Source organism: Diadema antillarum, unplaced genomic scaffold, assembly GCF_040938485.1.
Source record: "Diadema antillarum isolate AM-2024a unplaced genomic scaffold, OU_Dant_1.0 scf00000036, whole genome shotgun sequence".
NCBI lineage: Eukaryota > Metazoa > Echinodermata > Echinoidea > Diadematoida > Diadematidae > Diadema > Diadema antillarum.
In genome coordinates, this window is record NW_027270925.1 from 3,424,689 (window position 1) to 3,444,338 (window position 19,650).

General features: G+C 38.1%; 1 protein-coding gene across 1 annotated transcript in view; it reads right to left on the minus strand.

The window, feature by feature from the left end:
• Nucleotides 1-2,688: 2,688 nt before the first annotated feature.
• LOC139745338 (fatty acid-binding protein-like) overlaps nt 2,689-19,650 on the minus strand; it is a 31,576-nt gene continuing 14,614 nt past the window's right edge. The window contains exon 2 of the mRNA XM_071655740.1: nt 2,689-3,127. Within this exon, the coding sequence (XP_071511841.1) occupies nt 3,001-3,127 (127 nt within the window). The 3' untranslated portion in view covers nt 2,689-3,000. The remainder of the gene's footprint in view (nt 3,128-19,650) is intronic.

Here is a 19,650-nt window from a genome sequence, read left to right on the forward strand (position 1 = left end):
AAACAACATTACCCTTTGGAGAACTATAAAAAGCGACACGGTTAAAAAAAACAAACAAAGCAAGCACAATGTCGAGATGAGTTGAGCTGAGTTGATTCGAAATTATTTCCTAAGTCGAATAAGACAGACATGTACCTGGTGCCTTTGATGTGCCGCTACCCAAACATTAATCCAGTATGCGTGATAATCCGGTCAATAATGTACACTAGATGCATTCATTATCATCCATGAACTTAACTCTACTTATGAACGTTACATCACATGCCACATGAGCAAGTTTAGGCAATTGCTGATCGCAACACCTTTTGCGATCAATAATGATCAGCTGACGATTGAGAAAATACTAGACTGCATCAATGAAAATACAATACTGTACAATGATGTTTACGGGCACGCACGTACCATTGTGTAACATGCAATCTTGATCGAAAATACACTGTAATCGTACCAGTGCAAGATAATAGAGAGCGTGCCCTCAACGAGATGGTCAACTGCACCATCTTTTGAAAACAAAATATCCTCACTATTGACTAACAAACTGAGATATCAATTTAACATAATAACTTTGAAATGAAATTCTGCTGTCATTTCATCCCTCTAAAAGACTGAAGTACTATACAAACATGGGAACACGAGGATCATAATATCATTCTGAATCTGTGGTAGTCTTGTCCGGGGGAAGAGGTTGATAAAAGCCTCCATTCATGCATTCAGCTTCATGGATTTATTTATTTTTTCCAATGCACCTGGTCTTTTTAGCAGATTAGATACTTCTAAGTACATGCAATGTGGAGTCCAGGATGCATGTATTAGTTGTTGCTATGTTGCGCAAACGTCAGGAAAGTTTTCTGGTCATGAGAAAATGGCAGTAACCCGGCCTATTTGGACTAACACATGGCAGAGGCGCTACTTTCAACTCTTTGCCTTCGCGATTCTGAATTTCACCACAGAGTTTGTACTGAACTCATTATATTTCCGTAGGCGATGGCGATGGGATGACACACTGTTTAAAGCCACTGTTTACCTTTGGGAGCAGTGATTCAAAAATACTCAAGTTACCACATTTGATGCAAAAGTATAGTTCAGTTGTATCACAAAACATTCTACCATATAAAGATTTCGCAATAAAGCCACAAATATGAGGAGATATCACTAATTTTCTCAATAAACCATATTGTAGACGGTTTATTCTAGAAACGATTTAATAAAACTACTGTTCAAATTTTATACATTGAACAATACTTAACATTGAAGATAGTGATTCACTTTTTTACATTGGTTGTTTCTGTCCCTTGCTCACATTCTAGAGCTATTTTGAAGCACTAAAGCTGTGGGTTTTTTTTTTCATCTGCAAAATAATGGAAAATGGAGCTTTAAGCGGGTATCTCATTGGCTTGAAGACTAAAGTTAACTTGGTGACATCTCCGCGACGCCTCCATGACGTCTCCTGCCAGGGGAGACTAGCCATTTCTACAGGAAGTTGCGGGAGAATTGAACAAGTTTGATTTTTGTTTCGGAGACTTTTTCCAGTCTCCAGCTGGTCTCGGAGATGTCTCCGTGACGTATCCGCGACGTCTCCTTTGAATAGTTGCGGCCACGTCGCGGAGACTGATTTTGTGTGTGACGTGGTCGAGACGATTCTGCGACCTTGCGGAGACCCATGGCGACAGTGTGGAGACGTTGCGGAGACGTCTCCGCAACTGAAAAGATGTCTTGAAGAAGACAGTCAACAAAGCATTCCGCATAAGTAAGAAATGAGGCATACATTTTCATGAAGGTTCACTGGGTGATCTAACGCATCGCATCTCGTTAGGCAGTTGTACACGTCATTGATATAGATACCTATTCAATAATCAGTTTTGCGTCAGTTGTCTGTTTTTCGTTTTCTTTTCTTTTGTTTCGGGCATTAATTTAGTTCTCTTTCTGTATTGCAGACTTTTGCTTCTCAGTAAGGACCCTACTATCAAAATTATAACTCTTATTTCATTCCGTCAAGACAAGTCCGAAGTTGCAACCAACAAGATAAAAAAACGCAAGTTAAGCATCATTTTTATTATTATTGACCAACGGCGCGCTCTTACTTACGTTAATTCGAGTCTAAAATATAAACATTTCGCTAATCTGCTAATAGTAACTGAAATCGTCTGTAAGTAGATGGTATGACTATAACAATGCGGTTGCTATGTGCGCCTCTGTCGCACAATATTTCTAGTGTTTATCTTAACTGACTCATTGCAGGAATTTTGGTTTGAAAAAAAACCCCAAACAAACAAACTCATGTTCATTAAGAACAAGAACCTAAAAACTCAGCGTCGCCCTATAATTGCACATTTTAAAAGTTCAGTCTGCATTTGCATAGAATTATTATTCTAGGATTGGCATAACCAATAATCATCTATCATTATCTGATTTAAAGGGGCAAAGCTTTCTCGCAAAGACAGTCCCTTTGAATTTCTCTACAGAAGCCTACGGTCTACATGTCAGAATTCATCTCTACAAAACTACTGGTAATGATAGTATATTTCTCAGTGATAAAATAGTAATCGTTGGTGTTAACGATCTAACTTTTTCTGCTAGAATCTACGGTAAGAAAAATAGCGAAGTAAGTGATATACAATTCAAACGTCTTTACCTAGGAATTTTGATAGAATCATGGTAGAAAAAAAAAAAAAACCTGTGCAGCGTCATTTCAATCAAATTACTATTACAAAGTAGCAGGAAGAGCCACGAGAACAAAGAATGCACATTTTACAAGCACTATCGTTAGAAATCAGATACATATACCACGAAACATACATGCACTGCTAAACAAATTAGCGGCTTCTAACGCCATCTTTTAGTTAGAATAATCGTGATAAATTCCGCCTGAAATTATGTTGCAACAATGTTTTCGCGTTTAAAGCTACGCTAAAGAGAGAGGGAGAGGGAGATTAAACTCTCCCTTTCACATCGATTTCTTCACACGGCTCCATCATGCGCCTGTTGCCCCATCATCAGCGGTCAGTCTTTCTTCTCCGTGTTGTAGAAGGTCCTCGTAGCGGTCACGTCCCCCTTGGTCTGAGTCATCACGAGCTTTTCGCCAACCAATGACCTGGTGGTCACCACGCCATCTTCTTGAGACAGTACTCTGGGATTGAGACAGAAGAGAGAAAGTGGAATACTATACTAAGACGTGAGAAGATCTAAGCTTTTGTCATCTTTTAAGAGCACATCACCAAAATGATATCAATATGACACCTTACACAATATTACAATATCACCAGAATGTAGTGGTTGTAATAGATTCGGCACGTTAACATTATCACGCTAACTGCCATAATATATTGTAAAAGACTTCGGAGAGATCGCAATAAAACTTTACCGTTTGCATTAACCCTTCCTGTGCCGATGAGCAAATGTGCACAAACATCACACACAGATCTATGGATAAGAAATTAGTGAGACGCGCAGAGAGTTAATAGGGCTTGATCGTGATACCATGCATATTTATATGCATTCACAAGTTGTGTTAAACTGCTGAAAAGTTACTGTATAGGGACCTACTGTCCATTTGACACGCTTTCGCTATTCCTCCAGAAATTTAGCCGCTCGAAATGAGGAAAAGTGACATTGACATGACTCAGAGCAGCAAGGCTGCAGTCAGTAGCATAAGTTTATGAGATGATGTTCCGACTTTTCTCCCATTTGTTGCCATGGTGACGAACTTGAACTTGGTAGATGTGTCATGGAATCGAACGGTGCCGAAGTGCCGTGTAAAATCGTTTAACAATATTGATAATAAAATCTCAGAACAGCATCGCACAGGAAATTCACAGAAAACTCGCTTTCAGCTCATTACCCATGTCTATATGAATTATCATATCCCGGGGGGCGTATACAACAACTGGCAACGCCTATATATTTTATTCCCTTGAAATCTGAATGACACCCCGGGGAGCCATTGTGTTCTATTAAAAAACAGAAAATTAGGCCATGATCTGAGATCTACTATAACTCTGCGCCAGGAAGCCTTAAAGGGATGGTCCTGTTCCTGTTTATGTGGCGTATGAGAATGTTATTTGCTAGTATTTGCAGAATACTCGATGAAATTGTGTTGAGGAAGGATAGTATCAACATCCACGATGGTTCGTTTCACATTACAGGGTAAAATAGATGAGAAAATTACGAATTTAGTACATAGTAATTTGCTGCAAGAAGGCAAAATCTTTCAAACATCTGTCAGGATGACCGTTACATACAGAGCGCCACCTGCCGTTTCCATTGCAATACGATACTGTCTCTGCGTTTTGCGAGCCAAACTCCAGCCACCTTCCACGCCTTCCATTCCTCCAAGCGACAGGCCCTCCTGACCCCTTGACCGAAACACATCTATTTTTAGGCTTTCCTATCACTCTGCGAGCTCCCCAAGGACTCTCGGCAGAATCTCTCTCCCCTTCTCCCAACTCTCGCCGTACAGACCTACACACACCAGAGAAACACACCCAATACCCAATGATGCCCAGCCACTTGCTTCATTTGGTGTACGGTGGAACACACACCGGTATCGTAACCCCATTGAACGTGTTGGGTCGCCGATACCAGTATCCCTACCTACCTGGTTATGGAAATGATCCGAATGTCTAGTAATGTACAGCTCCATCCATTGAATACTATGTATCCAAGGTTGTGCCATTGGGTACTAAACTTTGTGAGTCCGAAGAAAGTAATTGAATGGTTATGGCACCGACTGTAGATATTTCACGTATGTCTGTACTTGAGCCCACCGGCATCAACGATTTTATCATCTATTCGAACATGAAAGTTTGAAGCTAGACACACGTGTACTAGCTACTACACACACACAGAAAAAAGATCCTAGATGGATTTCGATTGAATTTTTGATGTTCAAACCGCCAGCTCAGAGATATGTTTATGACTGTCTTGACACAGGCTTGATCAGCGCATGTGAGGCACTATTGAATAATCGCGACTAGCCACCCTCACAATTCCCAAAAGTAGGAAAAAAACTCGATCGGTAACTTCCGATTTTTTTGTGTGTGTGTGTGTGTCAAGACATTACAGAAAGTATCCAAACAGATAGACGACGCCAATATTTGAAACGCTACACCTATATTGCAGTCTGCAGCTTCACACACATGAAACGAAAGAAGTTTGCATCAAGATTTCAACCTCCAAATGAGCCAAAATACATTAGTATAAACACTACATTTTTAAAGAAATTAATTGTGAAGTTACAGCCCCCCCCCCCCCAAAAAAAAAAAAAAATTGCTGGGGTGAAATTCAGGCAATCTATCGTCCGGTCATTTATTATCATTTTTTAATCAAAATTTACCGCATACAGTCACTTCCCGTTACAACTGCCGAAAAAAAGCTAACGAGCAGAGATTTGTTTACGTGAATGATCCATAATTATTACGGGCAGGTATCACGGAGTACTTCCTTGGTATCACAACGTTTTGTACGTGAAGTATTTATAGAATATAATAGAGACAATACTTGGTTTCTTATCATCAAACGATGATAATAGATTTAGTGTTAATTTACTGTTACGGAACTATTGTGGCAAAGTCTGTATTATCAATCGCGTCATGAATAATATGACTTACCTGCTTGACAAATGGTTCATTCTGCTTTATTCTGCTTAGCGCGTGTAAACAAAATAAGTAAACACGTACCGAACGCGATGTGATGAATAATTTGAATCAAAAATATTTTAATCAGAATTATTTTAAGTAAGACCCCCTGGCAGTGACTTGATTACACATTTATGCTGTATATACTTCATGGAAACTTCTAGTTAGAATGCGGTTACAGCTCGTTATTCCGAAGGGTCGTTATTCCGAAGGCTCTTTATTCCTAAGATTCGTTATTCCGAAGGTTCATTGTTCCGAATTTCATTTTCGGATTAACCAATCTTCGGAATAACGAACCTTCGGAATAACGCCACAAATTTTCGGATTAACGAACCCTTTTTCATTTTCGGATTAACGAACCTGTAGGTATAGGGAATTTGCGTGTTTCGGATTAACGACCCTTCGGAATAACGAACCTTCGGAATAGCGAACCTTCGGAATAACGAACAGCACCCTTAGAATGCTATATATACTATCAATTGTCGGGTTTTGTCACCGATGGGATCGTATGTTTTGTTCAGTATAATTATAGTGGTCGAGATTTCACTGATTTCACTGTGCATAGCATACAAACTGACTTGCCCATGTTTAGTGGATCGCCGAGCTATAAGAGCTCCACCGGCGATATTGACAGAATGGAGTTATATGGTTCACAATAGGCGTTTTCACATCAGCCCGATAAAAATCCAAGCTCGAGATATTTTTTAATTTCCCAAGTCAGAAAATAGCGCGCTATTTCGAAACATCGGGCTGATGTGAAAGCGCTTATTGAGTCTTACTGAGCGTTATATTGTTATAAACAATGTATACGTTGGAGGCGATGTGATAGAACCATACACAAGTTTCGGTACGGAGGAATCAACAATGTTTTCATCAAATAATTTTTAGTAAGACCCCCTGAAAGACATTTTATTTAGGTTTATTAATTATTCTTTATGGAAATGTCGTGTTACAATTTCAAATCAATGATAGCTTTTGTTACCAATCGTATAATTCGAGGCCGAGATTTTTGTTTACGTGAATGACCCATATTACTGGCAGGTATCGTACGTAGTACCTCCTTGGTATCACAACGTATACGTGAAGTATTTATAGAATATAATAAAGACAACACTTGGTTTCTTATCATCAAACGATGATTATAGATTTTGTGTTAATTTACTGTTACGGAACTATTGTGGCAAAGTCCAAAATCTTCGAGTGATCCCTGCGGTCACTCCAAAATGAGTGAAAATGAATATGTTCACTCGAAATTCACTCCAATTTCACTCGAAATTCACTCTTTTTTGTATTCACTCCTTCGAGAGTGAATATTTTCACTCAATCTTTTTTTTAGAGAGTTATGTTTGATAATAATGTGAGTTATGCGACATACATTTGTAATTGTCAATTGAAAATCAACGACACTGCAATTACCGGTAGGCCTGTAGGACTTGAGTTTCTGAAATTCAAAGTTTTTTCTTAATCATGTCTTTTCAAAGATGGAAATAAAGAAATTAATACATTGAATTGAATTAGAGAAGGAAAATATATACCATTTATTGGCTAGTTCCTTGATTTTGACTGCCAAATCGGTATGTTTAGCAACCAAGGGTCATCTCTATAGGTATGTTAATATTTCAATCTCACTGCTGCTTCTGAAATGTATGAAATTCATGTCCGAAATCATGCGACAAAATAGTAATAATACACGTTTGCATGAATGAAATCACCTTTTTTTTTTAATAGCTGTGTCTGATACACCTACAGTCACTTCCCCGTTACAACTGCCGGAAAAAAAAAATAAGAGCGGGGATTTGTTTACGTGAATGATCCATATTACGGGCAGGTATCGTACGTATATAGTATCACAACGTTTTATACGTGAAGTATTCATGGAATATAATAAAGACAACACTTGGTTTCTTATCATCAAACGATGATCATAGATTTTGTGTTAATTTACCGTTACGGAACTATTGTGGCAAAGTCTGTATTGTCAATCACGTCATGAATGATATGACTTACCTGCTTGACAAATGGTTCATTCTGCTTTATTCTGCTTAGCGCGTGTAAACAAAATAAGTAAACACGTACCGAACGCGATGTGATGAATCATTGAATCAAAAATATTTTACTCAGAATTGTTTTTGGTAAGACCCCCTGGCAGTGACTTGATTACATATCTATGTTGTATTATACTTCATGGAAACTTCTAGTTAGAATGCTATATATAATATCAATTGTCAGGTTTTTGTCAGCGATGGGATCGTATGTTTTGTTCAGTATAATTATAGTGGCCGAAATTTCACTGATTTCACTGTGCATAGCATGCAAACTGACTTGCCCATGTTTAGTGGATCGAGCTACAATAGAGTTCCGATGTATACCTATAATGCAAGTGAATTCGACAGGATCATGCTGGAACATTCAACTCCCTAGCAGTTATCATGATGTACATCTCTCAAGCACCCCGCAGTGAAATTCGACTGCGAAACTCGAAATATATTGACAGAATGGAGTCATGGTTCATATTACACAAATCTTACTGAGCGTTTGTTATAAACAACGTATACATTGGAGGCGATGTGATGATCCATAAAAGTTTCGGTACGGAGAAATCAACAATGTTTTAATCAAAAATTTTTAGTAAGACACCCTGAAAGACATTTTATATGATTCTATATTTAGGTTTACATTATTCTATATGGAAATGTCGTGTTACAATTTCAAATCAATGACAGCTTTTTATACCTATATACTCACGTATGAAACAAGGTGTCTTGGCTCATCTGCAGGTTGAAATCTTGGCTGTACATGGAAGGGTGCTGTTCGTTATTCCGAAGGTTCTTTATTCCGAAGGTTCGTTATTCCGAAGGTTCCTTAATGCGAAACACACAAATTCCCTATACCTAGATGTTGGTTAATCTGAAAATGAAAAAGGGTTCGTTAATCCGAACATTTTTGTAGCGTTATTCAGAAGGTTCGCTATCGAAGATTTTGTTAATACGAAAATGAAATTCGGAATAACGAACCTTCGGAATAACGAAACTTCGGACTGAAGAGCCTTCGGAATAACGAGCCTTCGGAATAACGACCCTTCGGAATAACGAGCTGTAACCGTATGGAAGACGATGCCGTCAAGCAAAAACTCTTGTCAGTCTATCTCCACAAGCAAAATCTATAACATGCAGTGACCATCATATCACAAACAGTGTTTGACAGTGTTCATACAGAGATGTGTGTACATGTGTATTTATTGTAAATTTTGAACACCGCTTGTATTCGCGTGTCTTTTCCCATTCTTCAGAATAGAACTGGAAATTTGAGTAATTTCGAGACAATTTTACGTGTATATATATATATATATATATATATATATATATATATGTGTGTGTGTGTGTGTGTGTGTGTGTGTGACGGAAGGAAAACTTGCAGTATAGACGTTGCAGTGATGTTCAGTCTTGCCTTTATTCCCCAAGCTTTCGGCTGTTTCACCAGCCTTTTTCAAGGGCTTGATGAGACATAAACATAAAAGCAAAATAGCAACCAATTCGCATGCATTTGAACAGAAATAGAAATAGTAATAACAAGAGGCCAATATATATATATATATATATATATATATATATATATATACAGAATTGTAATAAGAAAATTGGTTTGCTCGGCATCTTGATGATAATAAGTACAAGAATTAGTAGAAGAAGAACGCCGTAAAAAAAAATCATAGATCCTGAAGATCTTAAAAACGGAGCATAGCTCTCAAATACTGAAAGGCAAGGTCACACTCTTGAACTGATGAAGAGTGTGACCTTGCCTTTCAGTATTTGAGAGCTATGCTCCGTTTTTAAGATCTTCAAGATCTATGATTTATTTTTTTACGGCGTTCTTCTTCTAATTCTTTTACTTTATATATATATATATATATATATATATATATATATATATATATATATATATATCTGTATATATAACAAATACTTGTATACATGTACCTATGTAAACCACACCACATATTTTTTTTTCAATCACAATTCTGACAGTGCTAAACAATGTATCTTGTTTGATGTGAAAAGGTAAGTAGCATAAGAAACAAGCCTTATAATAAATAATGATAAATCTGTTGATCTTAACATTGGAATATTTAAAAAAAATGCGTGTATTATGGTAAATAATTTTCACATAGTATAAAAATACAACGATAGGCCTACAGACTGCAGCAATTCTCTTTAAATTAAATAGCAAGACTCTTTTGGGCTATTTTGGAGGGGAAAACTATAAAGTATCAACATGGAGACAATTCGCAAACCATAATACAGATGAGACATTGGTGTGAACTATAGATACATGTATCATTTTATAGAAATTGTATACATCACATCCAACTCATTTCGGGCATATACAGATACATAGATGTAAAAGACAGTGTACCAAAATTTTGTGTAGGAATAAGATGTCAATATATTCCTGAAAATCCGGAGATCAGGAGGTCGTAGGTTTGAATTCTTTTCGATTATGTACATCCATGATTTATTTTGTCAAAGATACTTCAAAAACACTGATCAGATTTCTAATGCTTATAAACGTCGATGTATAAAAGGCAATTTTTCAATCGGATGCACCAAGACGAGGGATGAAACTGTGCGGCAGCACACCTCCCCGACCATGGATTACATTCAAATCTTTTCCGACAATTCTGATGTAAAAACTGAAACAAAACAACACGGTAAGCCTGAAACTAAGGTCAGAAAGAGAGAGAGAGAGAGAAGGAGAGAGAGGGAGGGAGAGAGAGGGAGGAGATATCTTTCCGTTCACAGTTCCTTGCTGAAACATGAGGTCGACAAAGCTGTGAACTTGACGAACGAAACAAGGTTGATCTTGTCAAGGATTACAAACTCGGTTCTAGTTTAGTTCAGTCTAGTTTTATTCACCATCAGTACAATGAAGTGCAATAAAAAGACACTAAAAATAATTGAATTACAATATAAATAAATTAGAACAAAACAAGAAGAGTTGATCTTGAAGGTGAACCCTATACATACATATTTTCATATGCTTTATATTCCCTGGAAGAGCATTTCAGTTGTGGTTAATCAAGTTCCCTCGATTGTTTACAGTTAGTTTCTCGTCAGTGTATAAAGTTTATCTTGCAAGTGCTCTGGATCGGCATCTCGCTTTAAAGGACAAGTTCACCTTCATAAACATAAGGATTGAGAGAATGTAGCAATATTAGTAGAACACATCAGTGAAAGTTTGAGGAAAATCAGACAATCCGTTCAAAAGTTATGAATTTTTGAAGTTTTTGTGCAGTAACCGCTGGATGAGAAGACTACTCCAGTGTATGAATAACTTAGATGTCACATGCGTACAACAATATAAGGAAAATATAAAGAGAATTTCACAAAATTCCATCTTTTGAAAAAAGTACACATTTCCCTGACTCGTTACCGACAAATGTTATGGGTAATATTATTCCCCCTGCCTTTAGAAAGAGGCAAGTCAAGAGCTCTTTTATTATGCGAAAAAAGTGAAAATATGTTGAATTTTCTTTTACATTTTCTTTATACTGTTGTACGCATATGACTCACAAGCTGTAGTACGCATATGACTCACAAGCTGTAGTAGTCTCCTCATCCAGCGGTTCCAACACAAAAATTGTAAAAATTCATAACTTTTGCATCGATTGTCCAATTTTCCTCAAACTTTCACTGATGTGTTCTACTATTATTGTTGCATTCTCTCAATCTTTATGTTTATGAAGGTGAACTTGTCCTTTAAAATTATCCCTCTTGAAGCTAACCGAGCTAACCAGTATCCACGATTACTGCACATTATGACCTCGGACAGAACCGGAGATGGTGATATCGGACCGTACATACCAACATTTCAAGGGAAATGTAAGTACAATTACAAGACGAAGTGTCGATCACTTTTGAAAATGAATATTTCTGTGATTATTCTTATCAACTCGTATAACAGCTAATGAGGCCAATGTGGTTGCGTGAAGTAATTAATGCACTTAACTTTTTTTTTTTCATCAATCACAAACACGCAGTTCGTGGTATTAAAAAAAATTCGAGGTTATTGCTAAACAAAACAGCTAACTCCTGGAAATGGTATTACCGCTTGAAATTGTTGCCTTTGTTGTTACCGTTTTTTATACCATTGTAATGATTATCATGAATACTGTACTATTATCATCATCACAAATGATTTCATTCTCTATATAAGTTGTCATTACAAACCTCCCGAGAACCTCTGTTTTGATTGAGGAGAAAATATGTTTTGTCAAGATTATTTTGACGATGCTCATAACGCCAGAGTACGTGGAATCCGTTCCAGTTAGTGCTAATGCTATCGACAATAATTATCTGATATCATTTGGCTCCCAGCCATTAGCCTCTTCACGATTCGCGAGATATAGGCATATAGCACACATACAAAAACAAAAAACACCAATGACCAATGACCTGTAACAGGAACAACAACGATGGCGAGACATAATACTAATAATGTGAATATCATACAAAAATGAATTACACTGATAATACTGAGCAGTAACATGTGAATTATCATTATCTTCGGTTTGACAGTGTTCTTCCCAGTCGTATTCAATATATATCACCTATAATAATTCCACGTCAAGCATATCGCTGTGCTTGAAAGCGCAAATTTAAACTTCTCTCTGCCATTACTTTAAAGAGGTGCGAACATTGCCTGTTTGTTAATAGCAAAATTTACATACTTACCGATGTAATAGATTATCTATAAGAAACTTACGGTCAAGCCACATATTTGCAAAGAAAATTCATACAGGGATAATTCACAGGGATAATATGAGAAAAGGAAGAGAAAAAATATACCTTCGACATAAAAAAGGAAATGTCTGAAAATCAAGCTTATCCGAGGTACTAAAAAGGACAGATTACGAACATCTTGTGGGAATTTACCAGCAGGCCTGTACAGCGTATTGCACTACCAAAGAAATTAACCAGCATACATGTAAACATGTGTGTATACAATGTGTGAACTAATGATTGATCGTTGAGTCAATGTTTTTACTGTTTGAACGTCACTGTACAGTGTAAATTAGGCACTACGTCCATGTGACGGGGGATGGGCATTCAGGGTAATATCTTTGGAGTGACTGTTGCGTAATGTATACTGAGTATAATATTATTATTTTGTATCGTAATTTGTTGTTTTGTTGAATATGACAAGGGCAATAATAAACAAACATACAGCCTATATAAACATGAAAAATAAGTGAAAACGCGCTGGCATTCATTACTCATCTATACACGCCTATAGGGGGATTCACACGTATAAAAATTACTGGGTAACAAAACGAGAAATTTGTAACCCGCTAGTAAACTGAGTTCTTTGCACGAGTTGACAAAAACCCAACAAAGCGCGGTCAGCAGCGCAATGCTAAACCCAAGAAATCTTACTGTTATTAGCGCGCTAATCATTGTCCCGCAAATACACTACACACGTGTGAACGGTCGACCACAAAAACTCGAATCTTTCATATCCCATCATTCATAGCGCACGCCACAACGGCGTGCACTCGACAATGTATGTGAGGTTCAAGAACAATGCTTGTAGTTTTATCGATTTATCGATAGGCAATTAGCGAGTTACTAGTATTTCTGTGAGGGAGAAAGGCTGCAAAAATAAAAACAGACAAATAAAGAAACAGACAAAAAGCCCAACAAACTCTAGTTTCCGAGCGCATAGTATACTCTACTAACCAATTAATTTGGAGAGTGTCGATTAACGGTTTCAACAAAAACAAAGAAAACAAATAAAACAAAACAAAATAAAAACTCGAGTTTCGGGGAGCTTGGTAACCCGCTATATGGTACGTACAAACGCGGCTACTACACTCGTGGACCATATACGTACAATTTCCTTCATACTACCCTATCAGTACAATGAAACAACCCGGATCGTTCGCATTCATGATCATGCATGTCTTGATATTGTGTTTACTATCTTTCCAGTATGTAGAATATCTACGCGCAATTAGCCGGAGCCACACGTATAACAACATAGCGGGATGACGACCCAGGATGACGATTGAACTCCAAATCTCGAGATTTTTCCCCCTCTTCACGCGTTTGCATGTACCGACAATATTTACGCAGCTGCCACACAGTAGTGTGATGTTGTCATTTACCCATTATTGTGATGCTCGCTTGAATGATGGAATATAAAATCTGGAGATGAGTAAAGTATTTTCGGTCAGCCGTTTACGCGGTCACCGGGAGCAAATCAGCGCACTATTTCAGAAATCAAGTGCAAGATTTGTTGGGGGTACCGTCGCGATGCTGATCGCGCAAATTAGTGGGATTTTGTATGCACATTTGCAAAAATCTCGAGATTACGATGGTCATGTAAATCTCGAGATTTGTATCCCGCTTTTTGGCATACGCGCGAACCCTAATAGTGGCTCTTGTGTTTGTGGGGATATAGTTGTGTGCAAAACTTAAAACAATGTACAGTACACTGTATTTAAAAAAAAAAAAAAAAAAAATTACGGCCTAATAGTACACCATGATACAGTCTACTGCCGATTCCACAGCGGAGTAGATTACCAAAGGAACTGTTCATACAGTTTGAACAACCACCGTGGATACTCGCTGTGATGCCATCAACGTCGTTCCCCAATGATCAACTCTTTAGACAGGTGGGCAGTGGTAGCAGCGGGCCAGATGGAATGACAGGCCTCGGGCTGGGCATGGTTTTCGCCAGGAACGTTCAGGCTGTGAAGGGGCTCAGCCGAACTTCGGAGAGGTGGAGGAAGAAACTTTTCAGGAGAAAGACAGATGGATAAAGCGACTTGTCTCTGGCGATACTTCGTGGCCGGGAATAGAAAATCGGCATGTCCGAACCTCTCCAATTTTTTTAGTGCTTTTGGTTTTGGTTTTGTTATTCTGTTGAACACATCTGCCTGTGTAATAAAGAACAAAACAGAAACATTTTCATATATAATTTTATCATTACCATGGTTCCATGAGTAGACATTTTCTTCAACTAATATACGATTCAATTGCACATCCTGTAGTTTATGTACCAGAGTAAAATGATATTCACACAATGCCTTCCATTCTGACTAATAAGAAATTCGCGGAATAAAAATAAGCGTCATATAGGCCGATATAGGCCTTACGTGTTTTCACATTCTACAAAAAAACAAAACAAAATAAAACAAAAACACAAATACACATGCACACACACACACACACCCAATGCGAAAAAGAACAGGTCACGTTTGTTGATATATTTATTAGAATAACATTACCTTTGTTGACTGGCTTCCAATGCGCATTCCTGTCTTTTCTCGATTTGCTCCTGAGATCTATAAAAAAAATTGATACAGTGGAATTAGAGATTCATTCTTTTTTCACGCGTAAACGTATATTGAAAGAGTAACGTCGGGTCATACAACGTATCTCATTGACTACCATGATTCATCGTAATATCCCGCGTTCCCTGTTAATGGAATCAATTGAGTTTTCACAAGTTAATTCCGAGACAAACTTGAGTTTTATTTATTCATTTATTTTTGGTGTCCTGTTCGGATCGCTTACAAAAACGTTCAATTCGAATTTTGATGACCCGAAAAAAGAAATGTATCGTGGCCTACCAATGAAAGGAAACATTTTTTTTCGACACAGTTCTCCGATGGAACCGTCAAAATATAAACTGTTTAGAAGTTAGGTGGTCTGATTTCATTTTCAGAGGTCCCGAGAAACCACTAAAGTGCTACTTGAGATGTAGAGTATCCATAGCCTACTGAAAGTGTAAAAGGAAAAGACATTGGTTGCATTCATAACCGACAATCTATGAAAAATTATACACGCATTGTTCCCAGGATGAATCCCTTTTGAGAAAAAAAAATACATCTGAAGATTTTTTTTTTTCTCAGAAGGGATTCATCCGGGGAACACGCGTAATCATAGCATCCTAAAAAGTTTTAGAACCTGACATCAAGCTGTTCTCACTGACTGTGATAACAAATTATGAAATGGAAATGGAATTATGCAACCTGCAAATCATCTTATAGCTTGTCAAATTACAAAATCTATTTCATATTTCCATTTATCATAACTTTCATATTCATTCAGTACTTCAAAGAAAAGGGCACATCAAAGCAAACAGCAATTCATCATGATGGATCTATGTACAACATGTACGATCTACATAGATGGACAAAACTGACACAGTGAATGAACAACCTACAGTCTTCTACGGCATATACATGTAGAGTCTCAGTCAATTTAATAATAACAAACAGTAATTGAAGAGCTTTGAAAACAAAAGCAAACAAATCAAAATACAAATCAAAATACATATAAGACTTTAATTAAAAAAGTATATAGGATACTACGCAGAGAAAATTGAATGAAAATGATACGTAAACACACGCACATTATCATGATGCATCGGACCACTGAACCTCCGCCAAACGGCCAGCGTTAGTCGTTATGTTGCAGGTATTGTATACTTCATTTTTATGATTATGATATGACAGATTAATTACATCATAAGGATGAGCTATGTAATATGATGAAGAAACGGTTATTATAAATAGGGGCTACTCAAAGGTAGGGAAAAGAAAATGACACGACGAGGGTGCAATGCTGCCGCGCCATTGTGTTCCCCTGTTTCTGATTACTACCTAGTAGTATACAGTGTAGATCATCCCCTTCCAAATCTCATGTAAACTATACTCGACAGAAATTATGATCACCCCTTCCCCCATTCTCTTCGGGCACATATTATTCACTTTTAGAATTAATAACGAATATTCCTTCATTTTTGACTAACGAATCTCCTTATTGGAATAACGAGCCCTATTTCGTTTTCGGATCGATACACATAATCTTGAGAATACTATGGACGCTTCAGAATAAGGAAATTTATTTCATTTTCAGATCAACGAACACTCGGCACTAAGGGACCCTACTTCATTCTCGTTTGGCCGATTACCCCTTGCGAATTTCATTATTCAGAAATCTATTTTTCTGAACTTTTTACACGCATAAAACCTTGAAAATCAAGGTGAAAAAATAAAGTAATCAAGTCTTTTGTGGGTCATCCTACATACATCTTTTCTAGCAGGCACAGGATATTCTTCACGAGATAAACTTCAAGCTCTCACATCATGCACTTACCAGTGGCGTATCTAGGGGGGGGCAAGGGGGGCACGTGCCCCGGGCGCCACTCCTTGGGGGCGCAAAAAACGGGGAAAAAAAGCGAAGAAAAGAAGAAAAAAAACGAAGAAGAAAAAGAAGAAAAGAAAAAAGAAGAAGAAGAAGAAAAAAATTCGCCCGGAAGGGGGGGGGGGGGAGGGAGAATGATGGGGGGGGGGGGCAGAAAACCAAATCAAACAAGATAAAAACAAAACATGATGATGACGCGGGCAAAATGACAATGTTTATTGTGTTCACACAAGAATTCCATGTTTCGTAAGCTGAAATACACAAATTTTCGGCGCGCTCGCTGCGCTCGCTCGCCAAATATATATAAAAAAGAAGAACAAAACTTGATGATGACGCGGACAAAATGACAATGTCTGTTGTGTTCACACATGTCATTTAATATTTAGCAGGCAAAATGTTTCACTGAGCAGCGGCTGCAATTTCTTTCGTTCTGAAGCGATCGCCAATTGGATCAAAAGGCGCCAACGGTTTCGAACATACGGGGGGGGGGGGGCGCAACAAAAACCCCAAATCAAACAAGATAAGAACAAAACGCAATGATGACGCGGAAATATACAAATTTCGGCTCACTCGCTCGTACTAATTTAGAGTATTTTTCTAGTCCTCAGTTTGGTGGTATAAATCGTTATCTATAAGGCCGTCACTATATATCTTGATTAGAATTGTAAGATCTAATAAGCAAAAAATGACAAGAATTCCATGTTTTGTAAGCTGAAATACAGAAATTTTCGGCTCGCTCGCTGCGCTCGCTCGCCAAAATTTATATATATTATTATAAAAAAGAGAGATAAGAACAAAACGTGATGATGACGAAGAAATATACAAATTTCGGCTCACTCGCGCGCACTAATTTAGAGTATTTTTTTAAAGTCCTCAGTTTGTTGGTATAAATTGTTATCTATATGGCCGTCACTATATCTTGATTAGAATTGTAAGATTTAATAAGCAAAAAATGACAAGAATTCCATGTTTTGTAAGCTGAAATACAAAAATTTTCGGCTCGCTCGCTGCGCTCGCTCGCCAAAATTTATATATATATATATATAAAAGAGAGATAAGAACAAAACGTGATGATGACGCAGAAAAAATATATACAAATTTCGGCTCACTCGCGCGCACTAATTTAGAGTATTCTTTTAAAGTCCTCAGTTTGTTGGTATAAATCGTTATCTATAAGGCCGTCACTATATCTTGATTAGAATTGTAAGATTTGATAAGCAAAAAATGGCAAGAATTCCATGTTTTGTAAGCTGAAATACAAAAATTTTCGGCTCGCTCGCTGCGCTCGCTCGCCAAAATTTATCAAAATTCGCTACATTTAAATCACCCTCAAAAGACCCATTTTAAGTGCTTGAAAAAAGCATATCATGTAGACTTTGTTTAAAGTCCCTACCGGGATGGGGTTGGGGTTGAACACTTTTTCAGAAATAGGGGCGCAATTTTCACGCTTGCCCCGGGCGCCGTTTCCCCTAGATACGCCACTGGCACTTACGGATAAAGATGGGTCGGACTGACTAACTTCTACACTAAATGCCTGTATACTCACTTTTTCACTCAGGACATCGCGAGCTGGGGTCGATCGGTAGATCCAGGTGTCGCGTCGGTTCATTTCTACGGGATGAAGGCATCTTGTCCAGTTTCAATAATCGCGATCCCTTCGTTGTCCCCTACGCCTCATTTCGAAAGATTCTATATTCTTTTGCGAGATTTCTGGGTCGGAGACGTATGTACACCTCGTCTCGCAAAACCTAACTGTCTTAGTTGCTCTCGAGTCGGAATCCGTAGAGCTCTATACGCAGCATCACACCGAGGAAAAGAGACTATGTGCCCTCAAGTAAACAAACGGAACGACGCGACGGCTGATAGCGCAGTGCGATCACAGAACTCCACGCACACACGACGTGCATACAGGTCTGCAAATGTGCCATGAACCCCCATGATTACGCAATATTCCCTCGCCGCGCCGTCTCTCTCCCAAATTCACGGAGGTGAAAAGGTCAACCTCCCAGACCAAGCCGTGCGGTACACATCGCTCGCGTGTGCGGAAGATAACGGTTGAAAAAGCCCCAAGCCCAATGTAGTCAAATTCAAACGGTAGAGGGAGGTAAGGTCGTATCACGGGGGAAAGTGTGGGTCCACACTTTTATCGGACGACGTATTTTTGCATTTCTCAGCCATTTCTAGACCAATTTTTGTCAAACAAACTTTGAATTCCCCATAAATTTCAATGCTCTTTCATATTTCATAAGTAGTTTCTCATTATCTTGCCAAAAAATTTCATCCCGACGTGCCATCATCAACCAAAACAGGACCTTCCCTTTAACGACAAGGAAAGTTTTATTGCCCAATGTGGAATTACCCAACTTTTTTTTTCGTTTTCTATGCGAGACCAAAAGAAAAAAAAAAAAGGTCAAAAGAACACAACACAGCTGCCTCACTTCAAGCCCGAGACGGAAAAGTATAAAGGAAACTAGCGACACCTCACCGCTCTCCTAAAGGGCAAAGGTCAAGGGGACCTACGAGCACTTCCGCTGGAGGCATATTAATTTTTTTTTATGAATAGTCTTTTCAGTCATTTTTGTCGCCTGCGATCCTTCGTCATTTTGCTGTTACGTATTGTTTTTTTTATTGTTTCGGTTTTTGGTGACCCCATTTCCATGAAGCCAGATAGTGTGCCAAAATCTGTCATTTTGAGACCCTATTTCCTTGAAGCAAGAAAATATGCCAAAATCTGTCACTCTGCCAACTTTTGCCTATTTGGATCAATGTCTTGCAAAATTACAATATCACAGGTACAGAGATTT